The sequence below is a fragment of the Brachypodium distachyon genome, chromosome 1 (genome assembly GCF_000005505.3).
Source record: "Brachypodium distachyon strain Bd21 chromosome 1, Brachypodium_distachyon_v3.0, whole genome shotgun sequence".
In the NCBI taxonomy this organism is placed as follows: Eukaryota; Viridiplantae; Streptophyta; class Magnoliopsida; order Poales; family Poaceae; genus Brachypodium; species Brachypodium distachyon.
In genome coordinates this window covers 46,000,455-46,023,334 of record NC_016131.3, presented here as the reverse complement: position 1 = coordinate 46,023,334, position 22,880 = coordinate 46,000,455, and the positions used below count along the sequence as shown (strand labels likewise).

Genomic DNA, 22,880 nt, shown 5'->3' with positions numbered 1-22,880 from the left:
AATCTAGGAAAATCCTAGACGAGTACAATCGTGCTTGATTAAGAAATAGAGCATGTCATGAAATTCTGGAAGAGAAGCATGGTATAGAACAAGATTAGATGTATCAAGAACTAGAAAAAGGAACGATGACTCATGGACTTGTTTAGGGATAAAGATCTTTGTTGTAGAATAATATAATTTCTTCACATTTAGTTACTAGTACAAGATCATGCTTGCCTTGGGGACAGAGGAAGTAGTAACGGCCATGGCATAGTGGGAGAAAGTCCATGAATTCAATTATACCGGTTTTGCAACTGCACACTTATCATATGCTTAAATTCCTGTATGTGGCTCTTAAGATTTACGATCTAACCACTATCCTAAGAAATTAATCTTTTGTAGGCTTCTCTATTGCACAAAATAATACTCCCTCCGTTCCATAATTCTTGTCGAAATCTTACATATATCTAGACATTTTTTAGAAATAGATACATCCATTTTTAGGCAAATTTAAGACAAGAATTATGGAACGGATAGAATAGTTGCATTCCACTTATTGATTACAAGATGGCAAATCTTGTTGCCTCAGTGTGAAATATATATATCCAAAATTATTTTCTTTAATAGGACGGTGCCCGTTGCTACGGAACAATAAAATCAAGCTTGTATACATTGATAAAAAGCTAGTATCATAATTCACGCATGTGTTTTTTGCGTGGAACAAACATGTGGCTGTAATCAATATCACTTTGCTTTTGCTTTCCATAAATGGTGATTACCGCACATGATACATGTGAAAATTCAGGTGTATAGAAAAGATAGTACGATGATATTCCAAAACATTGAAACTCGACTCGACTTGAAATGGCTTGGCGAATACCTCCAAGCTCAAAGGCTATAGTTAGCCCCAAACATATAAAAGCAATAGCAACACACCAACAAGGAAAAGAATTCCCACAACACACCTTGTAGATATCAGAAAACAAAAGCAGCTGAAATATCTGTGCCCATCGCCTGCCGCTAAGATATAAGTCCCACCTATTCGAGAAGTCCAGTGCGTTTTCGTGCCATTGCAATAAACTACAGTCAGAAATCCATCTACAAAACAGAGAACAATCCCAACTGGTTCATGAGGCCACCAATTTCTACTTTTCCAAATGCCCCAAGACACAGCTGAAATCCTGAGCCAAGACGGTTTTTCTTCTCCTGCTAAATTGCTCCACCAAACCTGAAAACATGCCTCTCTATACACCTGAAGCCACATGGCAAATCAAAAGCGCCGCTGATCACATTACACACATATCTAGATAGGAGCACCTGGACAAAAGATACCGATCAACTCAGAGCCTCCATGGAACAAACCATACGAAAATGCTCTTCCTGAGCACCAACGATACGAAAATTGTGTGTCTAGCTTAATAAAAATGGAAAGGGTGAATACATAATCTCTGGATATCTCTGGAGAAACTGTCATTCTGCAAAAATCTTCAAAATAGAACAGTGCATCAGTCAGGCCTAAACAGAGGCAAATTTTGCAATTTATTAATCTCTAAGTTTCAAATGCGATCCCAGATTTGCATTCTCTTAAACAAAAATACGAAAAGCAACACACTAATTTGGAAAAATACCATTAACAGAAATGTTCGCAACAACTGATTCTAAATGTTCTTCTAATTAAAGAAAACAAACCAATTCCAGATATATATTTGTACCGCAATATGCACATAATGTTGAAAGAAATGCTAAGCTGAAAGGGTCATACATTCAACATAGCATAACTGGCAGGACATAGCAAGAAATTAGAACATGACGGCAAAGAATGAGAAATTAACATGGTACCTGAGTTTCTTTACTTGCTGGAGGAGGGTCTTTCAGATCAGGCATATTTTATACGGATCTTCCATCTTTAGTAACTTGAATAGGCCGTCAACCAATCACTAATTAATTCACCAGGCCACAAAATTTACAAAATGATCCAGCTGTAGCTAGTGTCATGGTAGACCTAAAAAATAAGCCCAAGTTTTGTTTTGGTAAATGCAGGCAACATTATTATTCCTTTTTTGTAAGAATGGAAAAGATGTGTATGTCCAGAGAGGAAAAGGAAGAAAACAATCATTTACATGTGGCAGGCTCACAATTCACAAGTGCAGCTCCAGTCAGGATATTAATTAAATCTCAAAAGAGGATAGGCATGTACAGAGGTAGGGTAGTTCGATTCACTCATGCAGCACCAACGTTATCAAAGTTAGAGGGCTGCCAATTTTCCCAAAAGGTAGTGTAGAGTGTAGACAGCATAAGATGGCTGCTGCTTAAGATCCTTTTTATTATCATAACAACATTGCATCAGTTTTTTTCATGCTTCTTTCATAGCCAAGACACACCGTGAGATCTGAAATGAGCTTGTCTAACCAAGTAACCAACCTTATTCCTCAAATGATTCAAACATGGTATAGGTACGATAAGCAGTGCAATGTCAAGCAATGCATGAAAATGACATCTTTTCAAACTATCTACCTCAATTAATAAACTCACAATTGGCATACAGACAGATTGCAAGTTTAGCTCCTTGAAGTTGACTCCATAACTCCATCACAAAGTTCAATCTTACTTTCCCAAATGGGCATAATGATCAGTTTTCTTTCAGAAAAAAAGTCCCTCACAATGTTCAATTTTACTTTCCCCAAATGGACATAATTAAAGATCTGTTTTCATTCAGAAAATAAAGCTCAAATGTGCTGGTATAATTTGCATGCGATTCAAGAACAAGAGACAAATTAGCTCCAAATCTGCTACAATTTGTTGGTTAGGAGTAAGTTTATTCTCCAATCAGAGCCCAGGAATCATGAAAGAAACATGTATGCCAATCACAACAGTTTTAAGAGTCCTCTAAAAGAAAATACCTCAGGCCCGCTGTGCTTTCTGCTCGGGGAGTTATCCATCGGGCAGGCTGTGCTACCGAGGCAGAAGCCACTCCGTGTAGGGAGGGAATGCACTTGGTCTGCATGACTGCATCCACCTGACTGCACCATTCACTGCAGAATCTGATTGTCTGCTGGTGAGCAATGCGTTGAATAAAAACTCGAAGATGCCGTGGCCGTCAGGTGGGCCAAAGTCGAAGTCCAGGTCAGCGAGGACATTGGCGATGTAGTCGATGATGGGCTAGTCCACTTCGTCCACAACCTCGTTCCCCAACACCTCCCGCACCACCCCCTTGCCCGTCGCCACTAGCGCCGCCGTCGCTGCCCGGAGCAGGCAGGCAGGTGACCCGATGCGAGAAGGAGGCAGCGGCGGCTAGGAGGGAGAAGAGCAGGCACAGGTCCAGGCGTCTTCCGCGTATGGAAAAGAGAAGGGTAGGCCCAGGCCTGATCTGCAGCGAGGTCTAGGAGAAGAGGATGGGCTAGGAGGCCGACGGGCGTACGGAGGCGAGGTTTGTGACGACGACTTAGAGGAAGATCTAGCGGCACAAGGTTTGGTTCCACATGTAAGCCTTATTTAGAAGAGTAAAGACAGGACGTATTTACCTTTTCTAGATTCTTAACATCGAGCATACATTGAGCACATAAGTTATGAACTTCAAAAGAACATTCAAATGAATTGTGAACTTGTTTGTAAAGAGAGATCTTTGGTTGTAGAAAATATAATTCTATTGCCTCTCATCTTTTAAATGGTAATTTTGTGATTCCATTGTACTTATTGATTACAAGGCTGGAATATCGTGGTGTTTAGTGTCAAGGATGTTAGAAATTGTTGTCGGTTTATGGGATGTACTTATTTACCTGTTCCAAGTTTTGATGTACCAACCATTGATTGAGAAAATAAATCACGGAATTACTAAGGAAAACTGGATGAATGTTTTCTAACCTTGCAATTTGCTTTGATATTAGTTACCTGGATTTTCAATTGTTTTCATTTGTATCGGGTCATCATATACACCAGCAATAACTTCCTCTTCATGGGTCTTGGTGTATGTGGCCATGACACATCCTTGTCCTCAACCGACTCGGGTTCTTGGAGATTCCCGCCTAGATTCAACGTCATTTGATGATGAGATTGAGTTATCATCTTCGTCGAGTGCAATGGTTGTGGCCATGATGCCTCCTTGCGCTCAATCTACTTGGAAGGGATGATTTTGCGATGAACCTTTACGTGCCCTCTTCCACCGTGCGATGTGAGGTTGCATGAGGATTCTCCAAGCATGGCAAGCGACTGCTTGAATGGAGAAAGTGAAGTATGTTGCAATGTTCTACTTACTCCGTTCCATAATTTTTGTCGAAATCTTACATGTATCTAGACGCTTTTTAAGAATAGATACATCCATTTTGGGATAAATTTGAGACAAGAATTATGAAACAGAGGGAGTAGTTTTTTTTCTCCTAAAATTGTATGTGAGTGAGCTTAGAATTGGATCTGGTGCATTGTAGGCGGAGAAGCGGACGCACACCACACATGGAGAATCCTCTCATCACACCATGGAAGGGGGCATGTGAAGGTTCGACACAAGATCATTCCTTGCATGCAGATTGAGCGCAAGGACGCATCGCACCCGACGAAGACGATGACCCGATCCCATCACGAAATGTTGTTGAATCAGGACAGTAATCTCCAAGAAACCGCGAAGTCGGTTGAGCACAAGGACATACATGACCGATGAAGAGGATGTTGCCGCCGATAAATATGATGAACCAGTCCAAATCAAAAACAATTGAAGACCCGAGGAACTAACCTCGAAGCAAATTGCAAGGTCAAAATATTTTGTTCAATTTTCCTTAACAATTCCATGATTTATTTTCTCACCTGATGGTTGGTAGATCAAAACTTGGAACAAGTAAATAAATACATCCAATAAAAGGACAATAATTTCTGACATCGTTTTCACACATGATACCAAGTTATTCCAAGCTTGTAAATTGTAATCAATAAGTGCAATGGAATCACGATATTACCATTTAGAGGCAATGTAGTTTTATTTTCTACAACAAAAGATCTTCATTCACAAACAAGTTCACAATTCATGCGAATGTTGTTTAAAAACTGCATAACTTATTTGCTCAATGTATGCTCAGTTGGTTCAAAATCTAGAGAAGGTAAATGCATCCTATGAACAAAAATATTTAGATATTATATTTCACACGAGGAAACAATATTTGCAATAATGAATGCAATCACATGATTATTTTTCTACAAGCACGATTTTTATTTTTACACAAGCCTATAGGAAAACAAACCAGCTCCATGCAGTAGAAAAGAAATGGAAAAGACAGTATCATTATTTGAGTCAGCTGTATCAGACTGAAAGAAAACAAACCAGCTCCATGCAGTAGAAGAGCATGACTAAGAAAGAAGGGATGACAAACTGACAATAAGCGACACCTTCTCTTGTAACACGATTAAAATGAAGGACCAAACTAGAATGAACTAAATCAGATAAAGGCTAAACAGGTATGTGTGTTAATAGACCAGTTAATGCTGGATTAAAATCAATAAAAACCTAGTTTTCCAAGTAAATACATGATCAGGGCATCGCTGTAGGGATAACCACATACCTGTGATTTCCGCCTGGTGTTCAGGTTATGTTGCGGGTAGAAGTTGTGACAGCAGGATGCTTACCACATATGACAACACACTTATTGGTGGTGCAACATCCGCAAAACTCTCCAATGTGACAAGGCTGTAAATTTCTTAGCCCTCAGAAGTACAATGCCGATATTTCCTCGAAAATGAATTTCAGAAGAACCACAAGCTTTCACTAATCGCTATATCCATTAGCTGAATGAGTAATAGCACAGAGAGCAGAGATGCTGAGCATAAGCAGCTGGGAAGCTAGAGTACAAGCAAACACTGTACTATACAGCTTGAAAAATCATGAGCAACTGTATACAATGAAGCTGCAATAGAACCAAGCATCCATCTAAAACTGGAAGGCAAAAACTATCACTGTTTAAATAGTATGCAAGATAAAGAAATATCTTGACTTTACTTGTTTGCAGCTATGTAGCTGGAGGTATATACCCAATACCATATCCATAAGACGACTTGGCTGAGAAACTATATATAGCAAGGATCTACAAAGAACTCTGCAGCTAGGAACTGTGTTTTAATGTTCTTCTTTTCTAATGCCAGACCCATTTTGCCATCCCAAAACTAATCCTAGAATTACACATTATCTCTATCCGAGATCAAGTGTCGCTGGCCTAGGCACGCCTTTGTTCATTACAAGTCAGTACTTGGCTCCCGACTAGACACCTCGACCCAACTTGTTGGGCTGGCTAGCAGCAGCAATAATGGATTGGAACCTGTTATGAATTCTAAATTCCAACTCCTAGTCCACATTTGACGTGCTTTATTCTGAATTATAGGAAACAAAATATGCATGCAAGATCAGACAAGTCTGGAATAAGTAAAAGAAATATGGTATGTCCAACTGATTATAGCATGATATAAAGCAACACTTCACATTGCTAAAAAATATGATGTTTGAGCATTCAAAAGGACAAACATGGGGTATCTTGATAGGATCTTCATAGCTCAAGTTTATAGTGCATTTTGCCTTCTAACAAGTTAGATTTCAAAGTAAAGTCAGTATGTTCTTTTCCACAATGCTAGGCATTATATGAAGAAAATAGTGGAGCTACGGCGCCCGTGGCTAACATGCGGAACATTGGCCATCATTTAGCGGCCAAAATATGTATAGGGCAGCTATCCTTAGCTATTTAGAACATTAATCATTAATCACTACATTTATAAAATCAGTTCCCTACTCATAAGCAATGTTGCTTTACTGAATATATTTAACCATTTCTTGAGAAGTAGTATACCCTAAAAATGTATCTGAAATCCATTCTAACAGGAGCAGAACACCCATCCAACATGTATAATGCTTAAGATGGATACAAGCACATGCATATACAGAATAAATTCTGATCCTGAAACTGTTTTTCATGTGAGCAAAAATCCAGAAAGATACAGATTGAAAGAGGTAACCTGCATGGCCCCATCTACTTGAAATAATTATGGATGTGTTCTTACATAAATAAGATAGCTTCCTGTATCACTTTTTCAGAAATTGAACAGTACAATACATAGTGTGGCCCAAAACATCAAGGTGCAATGTGCTCATGAAAAAAATAAAATGCAAAAGGAGAAGTGAACTTTCACCATTTTTGAAGGTTTACTGACTAAAGATGGTACAAAGAGGCACGAAAAGAACAAATACATTGTACTTTCAGTGCCATGCATATGTCAGTCAGCATGTCTGCTTAATGTCTTACAGCTCACTAGCTTTGCGTTGATTCCATACTTCACGGACACAACTAAGCATCAAACAAAACAGAATGTGAAGACCACATGCAGACCATCTGATAAAACAGTACATTAGAAGTTGCAACAATAAATACTCAAAACCCTTTGATATGAATTGAGAGTCCTAAGATTGTGGAGCCAATGATACTTGTTAATTGTTTTTAACTATTACATAGTGCACAAATCATTTATAAGAACATATTGCTTCCCTGAGAGTGAAAAATAGAAGTTCCACATCAGCAACTGAGCATAGATGACACAATAACTAAAACAACAACGTCGGAACTTCTGGCTTTGCTTGTGAACAAGCCATGATGAAGTAATGAACCGAAACAGTACAAGAGTTTCACCTCCATGCCATTTGCTTCTCTCCGGCATCAACTTAATTCCTTCCCAGAGGGAGTGATCTGCATGAGTAGGTCTCCTTGAAATCAGACTTCTTGGACGACGTGAAAATTGATGCATACACTGCCTTGTTTGCATAAGCCGGTGCATGATCTGCAGCCTTGAAGCGCTTTGCTGCGGCAGTATCCCCTTTCTTCACATTCTCCAATTTCTCGGCGTCTGCTACCGCAGCAGCAGCATGTTTATTCCCACTCAGCCCATTTGCCAGCTTCTTATCCTTCTTCTCCTTCAACTTCCCTCTCTCCTCCTCCATCTTCTTCCTCAACACCGCCACCTCCTCCTCGGTCCCATTGATCGGCATCTTGTCTGCCTCATCAAACTCCTTATGGCAGACCAAACACGCGGATGTCTTCACCTCCTTAAGAGCCTTCACACTTAGCACGTGGCCGCACTCACGGAGCACAAGGAACTGCGACTTGCCGTTGAACTCGAACCCAGTGACTGGGCACTGGAAACGGACCTCATCGTCAGCAGCATCAGGCTTGGGGTGCAGGTGGATGGGTATCATGTCTTTGAGGCCACGGATGTGCGAGAGCGCCTTGGGCAGGCGCTTGTGCAGGAGCGCCTCGACGAGGGCCTCCTTGTTGAATAGGTTGCCCAGGCGATCCGCGACTGCCGGCGCGGCCAGGGGCTCCCCGGACAGCGCGCAGCAGGTGAAGCGGGAGAGCCGGGCCTCGTTGGGGTCGGCCTTGTCGGGCTTCTTGGCGAGGTACATGGACAGGTAGCAGTCGCGCGACTCGGCGCAGGTGGACCCGCCATCGCCGCCCCCGCCGCGGAGCGCGCGGAGGCGGAGCTGGATGGAGGCGGACGGCGGGAGGGAGGCCACCGGGGAGGAGGGCGCGAGCGGGCGGCCGTCGGAGGTGAGGTAGAAGGAGGAGGAGGAGGGGAGCGGGAGGGAGCGGAGGAGGTGCGAGACGGGGAGGTGGGACGGGACGGTGAGGTACCGCGGCGGGAGGGCGAGGTCTTCGAGGCGGAGGACCACCGCCCGCGTCGCGCCGGCCGCGGGTTGAGCGGCGTGCACCATGGCTGGGGCTAGGGTTCCGACGAGCCCGGTAGGAGGAAGGAGAGGGTCAGAGAGGAGACGATGGGGGAATCGCGATTGGAAACTGCGGCTTGGTAGACGTGGAAAAAACGAAAAAAGAGGGGTCCTGGAAAAAGATCTGGACGCGGAGCGAGATAGTAGACGTGAAGTCTGACTCTTTTTTTTTGAGTGGTGACGTGAAGTCTGACGTCTGGAGTCTCTAGACCGAGACCGACTTTGCGGCGCGGCGCGTGAAGTGGGTTGGGCTGGTTTACGGCCTTCGGTTCCGGGGTCCGGGCTCACCTCGATTCCGGCTGGATCAGGAAAACCTCCGCTCCGCTTCTGAGAGAGATTGGGCCGTCCTGAAGGAGAAGCCCAGATCCCCTCGCGGTCCTCGTCGTTTCATCCGATTCCCCCTCTTATTTTAGCGCCATTTAATTGTCTGTTCCTTCATCAGAGCTGGCCGCACTAGTCCGTCTCCTTTCACCAACGTGGCCGGCGCACCTCACAGGCTCACACGCGACGCGATCAATTGATTCCTCATTCTTTTCACTCCCTCGACTATCTTACTCCCGATCGTCGTCGTTCCCATGTCGTGCGGGACATTCACGCCCTTAATTATTCTGCCGCATTAGTTTACCTGATCGGGCCAGCCCGTCACCAGGACGTCGTGCGCCATTAGTAGCCTGCACCGCCTCGCCGTCACTTTAATTACTCGCAGCTAATTAATGATCACCAGCACCAGAATCGTTGACAATGTTTTGTTTTCGACGAGATCTCTCTCTCTATCTGCTTTGCTTCACTGCGCGCGCTCGCGCGCGATTGTACGTCACCTTGACCTCAATCCGCGATTGAAGATTTGAAGGTACTCTGATTATTTCCTTCGATGGATCATTCGAGCACGTAATTAACGGACCAAGCTAGATGCCGGGTTTTTTTCCGGAGGAAGGGAAATAGAATTATAAGTGGGAAGGAGTATACATCGATGATACATGAGTACATGACAAGATTGGTATTACTACGGCATTGTTGATATGACGCCCACGCCGGTGGCCGATCGGCATCGGCTTCATTGCTTCCCGCCGTTGGCGTCGACCTTGACGGGCCGGGTCACGGCGTCGTCTCCGGCACCGGCGGCACCGTTCGCGGAGGGGCGCATTGGGGGCGGCCTGGCGAGGAGCGAGGCCGGCGAGGCGCCGGTGGTGGTGGTGGCGGAGGAGATGGCGGAGGCGAGGGAGATGGGCATGAGGCAGAGGCCCTTCCCCTGCAAGTACTGCATGGCCGTGCCCATGTCCTCCTCCATCATCTTCGCCACCTGCTGCTCCGTCACCCGCAGCCCGGCCCCGCCGCCGCTCTTCTCGCCGCCATTGCCATTGCCATTGGCGGTGGCCGCAGCAGCAGCAGCGCCGCTGCCGCTCTTCGTGTTGCTGCTGTTGGCCTCTGACGACATGCTCGCCACCAGCGGCGCCATGCCCGCCGCCCCGCCCAGCCGGCTCATGCTCAGAACCTACGTGTAATTACAAGCAGCCCAAGAATTGAATTACTCAGCATATGTTCAGAAGCACACGAGCGGTGTACGTTAATTCCTGACGTGCGTCCGTACCTTGACTTGGAGCTGCAGGAACTTGACGTAGTCGATGATCTCGTCCAGCATCGACGCCTTGTCAGTCTGCAAAAGTCACAATAACCACGAAATGGTTCAGGATCCCACACATGACACATGCCCCGGAAAGGCAACATTGACCGACCGTGGCTTGTGAAGTTGTGATCCATCGATCCATCACTGCTATGCTACGGGGAATAAGGGCGTGGCCAAATCGAGCCAAAACAAAGCATCGAATGCGCCCCAAGTGATCATTCACTGCATGCCGAATTCGTCAGCACGGGCACGGCCATCTCAATTCTCAGGGTCGGGTCTGCTCTTCGGTCCAATCAGGCGGTGTTTTGCCTCGTCGTCTAGTAGATCGTAGGAAACCCATCCGTTAATCCCGACCCTCTATCTCGCCGCAACAGAGCAGCAGGGGCTCGAGGACTCCACACGTCTGGCATCGGGTCCCCGATCCCCCCGGGGAAATCACATACGGAGTAAACTCGAAATTAGCTTGTTTACCTTGTTGGCGTTGGGGACGAGCTCTTGCAGGGACTTCATCCGCTCCGCTATCCTCTCCCTCCGGAGCTGCATGCAAAGTTGAGAACGAGTTCAAGTTGGTGGGAGTTTTTGTAGACCCGAAGGAACAAGACAATTCAGTAAGGTGGGCGGCGCGTACACGTTCGGCGATGCTGTGCGGGTCCGTGGCCTGGCCTCGCCGCGCCCTGACGCGCGTCTGCCGCGGCGGGGCCGCCCCGCCTCCGGAGGAAGCCGGCGCCGCCGTGCCTCCGCTCGCTGCCGTGCCTCCGAAGCTCTGCCCCGACATTGACCCTCCCTGCGGAGTGCGGACATATCAGAAGACGAATAATTAACACGAAGGCAGATCGTTCAGAGCAGGAATTTCGATCGTTCGCGTAATGCAACTAGCATGGCAAAAATTTAGCACGTATAAAGGTGGTTGGTGCATGGTCGATCATCTTTACCTGGCCAAACGGCGGCTGCACGGCCCCGGCGCCGCCATGGGCCCCGAACCCGTTGAACATCGCATGGTCGCCTCCCTGCATGCACGGCATCCATTCCATGTCAGCGGCCAAAGTTCAAAAATTTGGAGAGATAATTCCACAAGAAGAAGAACGGATCCCACGTACGGTGGCATTATTATTGGGAGACTTGAATCCGCCGTCCATGTCCTCCCGCGCCGACGGCGGGGGAGACCGGTCCGTGAACAGCGGCAGCGGCGAGAACCCGCCGCTCTCCTCGCCCTGCTGCCGCTGGAGGTCGGTCAGCTGCAGCATGACCGGCTTCTCCCCGCCGCCGATCTGGTGCTGCCGGAGCCGAGAGGCGAGCAGCGCGGACTCGTCGAAGGCGGACAGGTCCTCTGCACCCGCCGCGAGCTCCCACGGCGACTTGCCGGCGGCGCCCAGGTCGCCCCACGCGGAGGGCAGCGTCGAGAGCATCTGGTCGAAGAAGTCGTCCTGCGCCCCGCCACCGCCGTCCCCGCCGCCGCCGGCCATCGGTCTCTTTGCGCGCCGCTCTACTCGAGCTGCAGCTAGCGTCGGAGTGCGGCTGACGAGTAAATGCGGTCGAGAAGGCTGGAGGGGGAAGAGCCAGGAGACTAGGAGAATATGGACTGGGGAAGTGGAGAGGATGAGGCGTACTCGCTACGTGCGCGCCATTATAATCGCGTGGCTACGTGACAGTTTATAAAGGGGAAAAACAATTGAACTCAGTTCGTGCAACTCTTTGGCGTTTTATATTGATCTCCCGTGTACTTTCTTTGACCTTATATAAGCACCGCGAATCGTACTACAGCTAGCGGGCTGCGGGTATAAACTTGACAATAATTGTCAGATTTTTTTTTTCAAATTCGAAAAGGCTAACGATCGAACATTTGATCCTTGTCTCCCGAAACGAACGCTTCGATGTCATCCGATCATGACTATGAGGCTAAGTGATATGTGGGCCTAGCTTGTCAATCGAGGTGGAATGATAAAATATGATAAAAATTGCCACAATGTCCCAATTAAGTGATAAAATCAGTAATTAAGATATATTCTTGATAGAATAAAATTTATTGGAAAATGACAACTAATACTCCATGTAAAAAGTGGAATAAACTCTCATTCATTGGACGATCTCGTGCCCCCATGACGAATCATATCCCTGTGTTCATGCAGCTAAGGGCATCTTCAACAGGCTGTTACTACAGTCGGTACTTAGCATTTCATGTCATCACTTCTCTCTCCTATCTATGATTTCCTTTTTTCAATTAAAAAGTATATTTTTACTAGGGCCCACTTGTCATACTCCAACTTTTTTTGGTACCGGTGAGGTAGCAGTCTCTTGCATAAGTAACTAGTACTATGTTTTTTCCTACTTTCTCTTTTTCACCTAAGCAAAAATCTGACACGTGACGTTAAGTAACGGCAGCAAATCAGTTGTTGGAGATGCTTTAAAAACAACAACACAAGTGCGGTTCTACCCAAGGTTCTAAATTCTTACTATCTGCTCACGCGATAATATTGTTTACTACTTCCTCCGTTTCATGATTCTTGTCTCAAATTTGCCAAAAATGAATGTATCTATATTTTTAAAAAGCGTTTAGATACATGTAATATTTCGTCAAGAATTATGGAACGAACGGAGAGAGTAGGAGCTTAATTAGTACGTACTCGATCAAGATGATCATATGCCGTTTGCAACAAAACACTCCTCGTTTTGATTCTTCGATAAAGTCATAGCAAAAGGTTACTACGGGATAAAAGCATCGGATCAATATGACCTCTCATCAGCTTTTGCGGACCACAGGGTGTTTCGACACCTGTAGCTTTGTTAACCTCGTCAAATGCATCTCACACGTCCTTGTTACCACTCCGCTTTAATGATAGACTAAACTAAGAAGATACAATCATCTACTCCGTACTAACAATCAGATCCGATGAACATACACCAATTCCCTGGAAGCTATATATCGACCCCAAGATCTGATCCCATGAACACACACAGCGCGTCGATTCTCTTGGATTACGATTAAAAAAGCGGACAGAGTGCACGGGGAGTGGTGGCGCGAAGTCAGCAGCCAGCATTAACTGCTCCATCAACACATTCCTCTTGCAGAACCGAAGATCCAATGGGGGTTTGGTTAGCAGCAACAGTAGTAGCGGCAGCGTGCGGCTTTGGTTACAGGTCAATCAATCCGGGGCGCTGCATTAACTGCTGCCGCTAATCTAGTCTGCAAATGCTTGCAACATTGATGGCGCACACGTCGATTAGTTTTAGTCAAATGTAGTTTAATGCCCCGGATATGTTTTTTTTTACCAAGAGGTGTTTAGGCCATAAAAACTATAATTTTTTTCGAACATATTAATTGTCAGAATATCACATGTATCTAGACGTTTTTTTAGACAAATAGATCCATATTTGAGCAAATTTGAGACAATTATATGGATCGGAGTGAGTAGACTTGTCTATAAGGAACCAATGGAAACTTTTCTACTCCAACCGTGCCATATTAAGTGGCTCCCCAAATATGGATGTATCTATGCTTAAAAAACGTCTAGATACATTTAATAAAAAGTCACTTAATATAGGACGGAGGGGGTATGAAACAAAATGCAAATGAAAAATTTAGCAAAATCCAAATGGCTTGAAACCAAGAAATCAAACAACTTACCTTGCATAGAAGAAGTACATCAGAGATACAATTCTCCAAAATTGATTGGAATCAAAGCTACCCTAAAAATAAAAATGGTTACTGATAGAAACATGCCACCAAAGCGGAAAAGCGGTGTGTCGTGTTGTCCTTCGTCTTTTCCATGGGAGAAGTTCAATCGATTGTCTTTGCAAGTGCAGCTGATGGAAAGGATAAACCGTGGCTTTGTTCGAGAAAAGTCTAATGACCAGAAACAAAATATCAGATATGCACAAAGCAGCACTTTGGACAAAGGAAGTTGCACAAAAGAACAAGAAAGGGGACAAGAGCACTTTCTAGAAGATTGAGAACTGCACTAATCTTCTATATCGAAGTAATATCTAAACAGGAGACCCCACTACTTGGTTTCTCTCAACATGCAAACATGCCACGTCATCATGCATGTCATTAGTATGTTCACACCAATTTAATGGGAAACTCATATTTTTTGTACATGCATGCTATTTTTTATCAAACCATCCTCACTAAGCAAAGAATATATCATAAAGTTTCATATATATTTTCAATTTTGAATACTCTTTCGTTGCTACTCAATTTCACTCATGTATGCTAACTAAAAAATTTCGCAACAACGTGCGGGGCACCATCTAGTTTAGAAAAAAAGTGAGGACTTTCGTGTGAGATCCCCAAATCACTCTCCTGCTTTTTTTTGGCAAAAGAAATAAATTGAAGGCTAGTCTCGAGAAGGCTGCAGTATGAATCAGGAAGGGCCCAAATATTGGCTATAGTGATAAATATTCCAGAAGTGCTTGAATACTTTGCTAAAGTGATACAAGTATAAATACATCAGATGTTCCCTGTTTGGCCATTTGAGAGAAAGATTGAACAATGAGGAAGATGTCTGCAAGTTAGAAATTCAGTAGATAAATGGAATCAATCATGTCTTTTGGGGTATGCAAATTTCTAGCCTGGCTTATCTGCATTACAGATAACATAGCCCAACCAAGATACAGAGAACTAATTGATTTCCACCCTTAATATTTTGACTTTATGAATCAACACTCTCTTCTGCATTTATGACGAGTTGACGACAACGCCACAGCAAAGAATCAGAGAGATGCTCCAGTATGCAATCACCAGAAATCATGATCGTTATTCAATGAATTCTTACCAGGGCAACACTCTTATATTTAAACAAAATGGTACTGCATATGCATTGCTTGCCTTGATATGGCTATAAAGTTTGAGGCATCATACAGTTAGGATACACAATGCAACCAGAAATACAGAGACAAGACTGAGTTTGCTTTTGTCAGGAAGTCACAAGATAGTCTGAAACTCCGAAACAACAGAGCAAGGTTTATTTCTGTGATACCACATAAGCAGAATTGCAGCAGGGTGAGTGGAATATTTTGAGCTAACAGATCGTTACCGAATCAAAGTGCCTGAATGTCATTTACCCATCTCCCAGACAACGCCACCATCCTCTGCATGCAATAATTAACAAGAGTAAGAAGATGAGGAAAATATACAAGAAATGGAGCAAAATATGCACTTATGCCTCTGATGATACAGTCCAACATCTCAAGTTTCTCTCATATTGCAGTTTTCCTAAAGTGAGTGGTTCCTCCAGCCATAAAATGCAGGGTTGTACCTTTGATCTTTTTGTTTATCCAAACTTCAAGCAACATCCCAGCACCAACTCCAGCAGCACAAACAGAACCATAGATTAGCAATGCAGAAGGCAGAGATCGCCGAGGCAGAAAATAACACTCGGGAACTTGTCTGATTTTCTTTGGAAGACGCTTCTTAACAACTGGTTGACTTGACTCAGTAGTCACTGGACCTCCCACTGTCTTCCAGTCAACATTCTTCAGCATATCTTTTGAGTCTTCACTACCCATGCTGAAACTGCATATGCAAAAATGACAATCAGAATCGATCTCCACAAAGAATCTGAAAGACGGTCAGACAATACCCATTTTAAATCAGTATAATATGCTGCTACATTTGATTCACTAGCACAATACCCATGCATTGTTACGGACTAAAAATCAGATGTTCTCCTTATAACTAAAAAGAATGTACCGTCATCTATTACCTTAAATCATATAATCCACAATTGTTCTCCTTTCACTGATTTGTACCGAATCAACAAGTGATAGATTTGAAGGTTTGACGGACTGCCGCCGCCAATTGAGTCTTTTGTAAGAGTAAATTGAGAAATATAAACAATAAAATACAAACATGTATCCCAGTAGATGTTGCCGTGTCAACCAGGTTAAGTTAACAAAAGTTCAGTGGCAGGTGAGAGTTGGATTACCATTTTCCAATTGCCAGTTACACTAGCCCTAGCAATACAACCAAATTGTCATGGCATAACTCAAAAATGAATTAACATAACATTTAGATAGTTGAAAGCAATTGAATTGGTATGATCTCCAGAAGCCAAACAAGAATGCAGGTGACATGAACTACATATAATACACATGCTTTGGATCTTTAGGACCCCCAACATTTTGGTCACAATTTGAGCAGGAAAAGTCTATAATGTCCCCGGACTACAATTTTCTTATGTTCCAATGAAAATATCACTATTTTGGAGTGTTTTACCACAGATTTTTAAAATGTGTAATTTCCCGCTGTCTAACGTTCCCCAGAAATAGCAATTTGGTTCATTTTTTTTATCAATGCCTAACAATCAAAACATAATTCTACGTACCACACACGGGCGGAGGACCTAGTAGGGCAAGGTAGGGTGACCGCCCTACCTTGATTTTTGCCTCAGTTACGAATTGGGGGAGATTAAGGAGATGAAACGGGGGGCTAAAGGGCGTAATCCATTCGTGAGGTGATGGGAGGAGAAACGGCCGGGAGCGAGAGAATCGAAGGAGAGATCAACCTGGTGGCGGCGCTCGCGCGAGGAGGGAGACGAGCGAGGGGGCTAGGGCGCTCGGCAGAGGGATGGGGAGGGAGGGGTGGCGGCACTCGCGCGAGGAGGAAAACGAGCGACGGAGCGAGGGGGCTGGGGCGCTCGGCAGCCGGACGGGGAGAGAGGGGTGGCGGCGCTCGCGCGAGGAGGAAGACGAGCGACGGAGCGACTGGGTTGGGGCGCTCGGCCGCGAGATGGGCCAGGGCCCAGGGATGGAACGTTACCAGAAAGGAAAAAAAATGAGAGACAAATAAGCCTCCGGCCCTCCGGCCCACGAGAAAAAAAAGTAGTGTGATGTAAAAGGACCGGACGTAAAAAGAATGTGTTTTTTTCTTTAAAAAAAAGCAAAAAAGAGTGTGTTGTTGTTTGAAAACTTTGTTTATTTTATTATTTTTTAAACACGGCTCATTAAGGGTTCTTTCTTCGATTTTCTTTACACGTAAGGTGTGAAAGATCTGATGCGGAAGATGAGGTTGTCAGAGGCTCAAAAACCCAGCATAAAAATTGACAAGTAATCATGATGCATCTTGCCGATGCAAGCAGTGGGTAATTTTTTTCGGAGAAGCCAGCGGACACAGAGGCATTGGGACCCACACTGGGAGCATTTAGTGCCCCTTGACGCTCTGTTCGTTTCATCCCACCCAGGCGGGGATCAATAGGGATTATCAAGATTGACGATCATTTTACCGTAAATCCCTGTCACTCCTCCTCAATCCCCACCTAACCAAACCGGCCCGAAAGGGATTGAGTGTCATGATCTTGGGGAGAACAAGTTTCTCTTGATGTTTGGCCAACATGCAGGGTTGAGGAAGGCGGACAGTGGATGTTTCAAAAAAACTTTTTGTGCTCAAAGAAGTAGATGGATCAAAAACCCAAGATGAAATAGAGTTCAATGGATTCTGATTTCAGTAGGGGTGTCCAACGTCCCATTTGGCTTGACGAACAGAGAAAGCCACAAGGGCGATAGGGGATGATGTTGAAGATGACAAGATGCTGATCGCGCGGAACTTGTATGTGCGAGTGCGCTTATGCATTGAAAACCCAATGATATGGGAGATTATGTTTATGTTGAAGGAGGAGTATTTTACCGAGGAGTGAAAGAAGAAGGTGAGGTGGTGTCTGTTTGCTTGCGAATTTCTCCCTGATTTCTGCTTCGTCTGTGGGATCATTGGACACATCGAGAAATGTTGTCAGGTGCGTCTTGGGCAAGGAGAGCGACAAAAAACTGTATGCTCTAACGATTTATTTTGAAATATATTTAATTGTACATAGAAAGTGATTAAGTATAATGTTGTAGTAAAATAAAACCCCTATATGGGCTGGGCTGTAAATTCTACGTGACGACGACTGGGTCAACATTTCCCAAACACGAGTGAAGACGCTCACGTGGCACGGTCAATCATACGTGACAAAGGAAGACATGTCAACAAGTCAAGTCTTTCATGCCATGGTCAAAAGGTCAAATGAGGTAAATTAGGGGGCAAGAAATGTGTGAGGAGGGGGTCCTTAGTCCATGATGGACCATGGACCAAGCCCCACTTTTCCCACATGGTGCACACAAAAGTTATGAAAAAAAAACTATTTTTACTATTTTGCCCTCACTTTTCTCTCCCCCCAAGGGTAGCCATGGTATTTTGTCATGGACCCCTAGGCTATAAATACCCCCATGAGGGCATATACCATTCACTCTCGCTTGAATAAACTCAAGGGGAGAGGGCTAGAGAGTCTCTTTGAGAGGAGCTCTAGTTTCGGAATCTCGGAAAGTCTCGTTCGTACTAAGGGTATCTCGACCTCACTACTTGGGAAGCCTCGTTCGGCCTAAGTACGAGGCTTTTCGACCTCTCACTAAGTGATTCGGGGAGGCTCGATCGACCCAAACGCTTTGGTTAACGACCCCCTCGAAGCCTCTCCTAACATAGGACTAGGTCGCACCCGCAGGATCGACCGAACCTATTCAAAAATATCGACGTGTCAACTTGTCCAAATGTACGGTGACCTTCGCTATACGGCCGACGTACACGCCCTACTTTTATACTCGCATTCGTGTCATCAAGGTTTGGCATCCGTTACTCTAATTGTTGTCGAGAACAACGACATATAACATTACAGACTAGAAACAAAAAATCCCTCGTTCAGAGCACAGAGTTGCTGTTTCTGCAAACGCTCTGTTCTCTTGTGCGTGTGACCGTGACTGCAAATCCACTGTTGCTGCTATTCGTACCTCTCTGTTACTGCTGCACATCCACTGCAGCTGTCTGTTTTCCCTTTTTTCCTCTCCATTTTGCATGATGTCCATTTCATTTAAGTGCCCCGCGGCAGGAGTACAGGCCACGCGTACTGTAGCCGCCACAGTGTCCCAGTAAATTCGATCTTGCATGCTGAGATAATGTACTGTCATCTGGTCGGGTCCCTCCCGCTTTCCATTCCCTCGCAGAATTTGGAGGTGGAGCAGAATCCGGAGCGAATTCGATCGTGCGGCTAGACAGAGACACTGTCTCTCCGAGTTGCTTTGCCTGAAAAAGCTGCTGTTTTCCGTTCGCCAGCTTCCATTCGAATTCCGTGTCAGGGGGCGGTCGATCGCGCTAAAACCTCAGTTGGAGCCCCCTCTTTCTGTACTAGCAGAGCAGTTAATGGCACCTACAACTGCAATAGTAGCAGCGTGTCAAAGCGCATGGGTTGCAGCTAGCAGCATCGCGTACGAAATTCATCTGTTCCAAATGAATCCATGCACACACGTACTGGTTTCATTAATTTATTTATTCCTATTACTTTCAACGTCAAACAAAAGATGACTCAACTTTTATTAAATTTGAATGCGCCTATTCAATAAGTCATGTGTAGATACATTCAAATTTTTATGAGTAAAAACACATGCGGGCATGCAAGTGTACTGCAATATGCATGCAGTGCAGGTGCAGCAGAGGGTGTCACCCGGCCGGCACATGCAGGCATGCAGCAACATCGACCAGTGGCATCGAAGAGCAGAACATACAAGCTCGTTCGTATTACACGATTTTCTGGAACAAAACTCTGAACCGATGGAACCATTAGTACAACAATTTACACACCCACACGCAAGGCTAGCTTATTAAGCGCGCTGCACAAGTGCAGATCAATGGATTTATTGATTAAGCGGCGCGCGGCCGAGCCCGTACGGGCGGGCGGTCGGCGTCCCTGATGCGGCGCGACTCGTCGCGGCGGTGGGAGACGAGCTTGGCGGCGTCGCGCCACCAGACGACCTCGCGCTCCCGCTCCTGGAGCCGGCGCTGCGCGCCGTCCAGCGCCGCCTGCAGCTCCACGATCCGCTCCTGCTGCCGCCTCTGCAGCACCTCGTGCAGCCGCCGCTCCAGCACCCGCGCCGACACGCCGCCGTGAGGGGGGCTATTATCGCCCGCCCCACCACGACCACCATGCCCCTCCTCCTCTTCCTCTTCTTCTTCCTCATCCTCGTCTTCATCGTCTCCGGGCTCTTCTTCCTCCTCGTCCTCTTCTGCCACGCCGACGTCTACGCAGCTCCTGGGCGGGCTGTCCACAGCGGCCACGTGGCTCCTCTGCTTCGTCTTCACCTGCAGCAACGGCGTCAACTGGCCGGCCAAATTAAAGAAGACGCGTACACCGTCAGATATTAATCGTGCGGCAAGTTGGAGCCACGCATGCATGCATGAAGTACACGGACCTCGAGTCCTCGCGCAGGCGCGGCGCGTTGCTTGTGCATCTGCAGGCGGCCGAGCTCGACCTGGAGCTCGGCCTCCATCTGCGCCGCCGACACGGCGACGGCGCGGCCGCCGCCAACGGAGCAGTCCGACAGCGTGTCATCGGCGGCGCAGCCGGGGCGGGCGATGGGGTCCTTGATCACGGTCGTGGTGGCGCTGCCGCAGTTGGATTGCTGCGAACAGGAAGTAGTAGAGCTAGATGAGCCCATCTGCTGCGGCGGAGGAAGTAGTGCTAGAGCTGCCTTCTCCTTGGCGGCCGTCTCCTTCCTCATCTCCGACACGAGCGCCTCCATCTGCGCGCGGAGCTCCACCATCTTGTTCAGCTCCACGGCGCTCTTGGACAGCAGCAGCACCAGGCTCGCCCCCAGCCCCAGGTTCATCGACACCAGCTCCTCCTCCGGCTTCTTCCTCCCTGCGTAATTCCACACGACCTCATTAATTCCGAAAAAACATCAACATTGGAGTAATTCCGATCAACGCCCACTGGATGGATGCATGCATACCGAGGGAGCTTCGCGGGGTCTCGGCGGGCAGCTCCGGCGCGGGCCTCTCGACGACTTTCACTCTGGCGTCGTCCGACGACTTCTCGGACGCGGCGCCGTCCTTGCTCTCCTCCATCCTCGCGCGCCGCGGCAGCCTGACCCGGCACCCGAACCCTCCGCCGCTGCCGTTCCCGCCATGATCACCGCCCCCGCCGCCGCGCTGCAGGATGCGCGACAGAAGCGAGCGCGGCGACTGGCAGTCAGCCCCGCCGGACCCGGCATTCGTTCTCGCCAGGAGCGCCCGGATGGACGCCGGCGACGAGGAAGACATTGTTGCCGCTAGACGCGGCGGCAGGGGCAGCGGCAGCGCCGGCGTCTCCTCCGCCGCGTCCCGGCCTCGTCCACGGGCACCACCTCTAACAGAATTACTCGCCATCGATCCGATCCTTCAATTACCAGCTGCGCGCGAATTGAGAAGCGGGAGGCGAGGAATTCGAATTCTTGGGCGATCGGTGACGAAGAATCGAAGATGCCCTGTATACTTATAGGAGCAGAGGATTCAGTTCGTTGATCCTCTTACTACATAGCGCGGCAAGTTTGAAGCCAAGCACAAACATTCAAAAAACGGGCCGGGATTAAATGCCGGCCCGAGCTTATCAATGCGCTAATCCTTGGAAGCTACCCCATTAATCTAGACGCGCGGCAGATGCTAATGGCGATGGTCCCGGCCCGGCCGTAGTAGTACCTCTATAACTGAAGCGCAGGGAGGGAATTAACTGCGGTGGCGGGCAATCCATGCCCATGCCGCAGTGAAGGCGAAGCTGGTACTGCCACTGCTGCCAATGAGCCAATCCGCTCGCTGCAGGCGCCGCCGGGCCACTGTGCCGCGCTTCCATTTTTACCTTTTGTTTTTGAAATCGAAGCTGCGGTGGACTGTGAATTCCTGCTTCTTACTGGCCGCCGTGCAGCTGCAGGCGTGCAGCGGGCGTGTGCGCGCCGGGCAGAGCAGGGGCAGGGGGCAGGGGAATTATCGGGGCTCAGGCCTGGAGTGCAATAGTATAGGAGTACCAGCTCCAGCTGCTTGGCAGATTGGCAGTGCACTGCTGCTTCGGCCTTCAGCTTTGCAGGCGTTGCAGCTTCCCGGAAAAGACAGCCGCCGGCAGATGGTTGGCACAGTTTTGGGGCTTGGGACAATGAGCTCAGAGCCGTCGGATCAAGGATCGGACGGATCAGGATCAGATCAGCACACACTCGGAGGAGAAAACACCAGAGTAGTAACAACAACATTGCTCATGGCGTGTAATCATCTGTTTACAGGTGCTGGTAACTAACTTGGCGCTCTGACGCCCAGGACACATGCTGTACCGGAGCTATTTCCAAAGACCAGTATTATTAGCACGAGCAGTACTACTAATTACGCGGCCCAACACAGGAGATGAACTGCCGTGCGGAAAATTCAAACTTTGGATCCGTCGAAACGGAAAACGCCATGAAATTAACGGTGCCGTCGGTACGTACGAACTACGTAGGGGCGGGCGGGGTAAAAGTACTATATATAGCTAGAACTGGAAAGGGATGCATCGATCGATCGGTTGACCGTTCCAGTTCGAAATTTGATCCCGTACGTCAACACCGAGGGTTAAATAATCTGCAGTTATACGTTCCATGAGAGTCAGAAGCAATCGCCGTATCAAGTGATCTACTTGCTGAACGTAAGTATGCAATGTACTGATAGTTACTGAACCCCTGTAGTTAATTGCGGTACCGATTGCGGTAAACACGTACTACAGCCGTCACAATCGTACCAAC

At 46.8% G+C, this 22,880-nt stretch overlaps 4 protein-coding genes and 1 long non-coding RNA gene across 9 annotated transcripts; all 5 read right to left on the bottom strand.

The window, feature by feature from the left end:
• Window positions 1–723: 723 nt before the first annotated feature.
• LOC104581628 lies at window positions 724–3,572 on the bottom strand. The gene is made up of 2 exons (XR_729671.3): window positions 2,880–3,572; window positions 724–1,981 (listed from the first exon to the last, which is right to left on the bottom strand). It is a non-coding gene; the product is annotated as an uncharacterized LOC104581628 (long non-coding RNA).
• A 3,763-nt stretch (window positions 3,573–7,335) lies between these two features.
• LOC100827559 (protein RTF2 homolog) lies at window positions 7,336–8,828 on the bottom strand. Its single transcript, XM_003564150.3, has one exon. It carries the CDS (start codon window positions 8,705–8,707, stop codon window positions 7,661–7,663), a length of 1,047 nt encoding a protein of 348 aa, XP_003564198.1. The 5' UTR covers window positions 8,708–8,828; the 3' UTR covers window positions 7,336–7,660.
• A 783-nt stretch (window positions 8,829–9,611) lies between these two features.
• LOC100824146 (transcription factor bHLH82) lies at window positions 9,612–12,033 on the bottom strand. Its single transcript, XM_003560946.4, has 6 exons — window positions 11,441–12,033; window positions 11,276–11,350; window positions 10,972–11,127; window positions 10,815–10,880; window positions 10,308–10,373; window positions 9,612–10,211 (listed from the first exon to the last, which is right to left on the bottom strand). The coding sequence occupies exons 1-6, from the start codon at window positions 11,804–11,806 to the stop codon at window positions 9,774–9,776; spliced, it is 1,167 nt and encodes a 388-aa protein (XP_003560994.1). The 5' UTR covers window positions 11,807–12,033; the 3' UTR covers window positions 9,612–9,773.
• Window positions 12,034–13,934: 1,901 nt separating this feature from the next.
• On the bottom strand, window positions 13,935–17,092 carry LOC100826952. 4 transcript variants are annotated; one of them, XM_024454979.1, is made up of 4 exons: window positions 16,847–17,092; window positions 15,599–15,855; window positions 15,377–15,431; window positions 13,935–14,184 (listed from the first exon to the last, which is right to left on the bottom strand). In XM_024454979.1, exons 2-3 carry the CDS (start codon window positions 15,846–15,848, stop codon window positions 15,397–15,399), a joined length of 285 nt encoding a protein of 94 aa, XP_024310747.1. In that variant the 5' UTR covers window positions 15,849–15,855; window positions 16,847–17,092; the 3' UTR covers window positions 13,935–14,184; window positions 15,377–15,396. The 4 variants fall into 4 exon arrangements, with proteins under 4 accessions (XP_024310747.1, XP_024310740.1, XP_024310744.1 ...); XM_024454972.1 differs by lacking the exon at window positions 13,935–14,184 and having other exon boundaries at window positions 15,100–15,431; window positions 16,667–17,090; XM_024454976.1 differs by lacking the exon at window positions 13,935–14,184 and having other exon boundaries at window positions 15,100–15,431; window positions 16,716–17,090.
• Window positions 17,093–19,698: 2,606 nt separating this feature from the next.
• On the bottom strand, window positions 19,699–21,676 carry LOC100823839 (protein wings apart-like). Of its 2 annotated transcripts, none has more exons than XM_003560945.4 (3): window positions 21,093–21,676; window positions 20,553–21,001; window positions 19,699–20,442 (listed from the first exon to the last, which is right to left on the bottom strand). In XM_003560945.4, exons 1-3 carry the CDS (start codon window positions 21,505–21,507, stop codon window positions 20,005–20,007), a joined length of 1,302 nt encoding a protein of 433 aa, XP_003560993.1. In that variant the 5' UTR covers window positions 21,508–21,676; the 3' UTR covers window positions 19,699–20,004. The 2 variants fall into 2 exon arrangements, with proteins under 2 accessions (XP_003560993.1, XP_014751988.1); XM_014896502.2 differs by having other exon boundaries at window positions 19,699–20,460; window positions 21,093–21,675.
• Window positions 21,677–22,880: the final 1,204 nt, after the last annotated feature.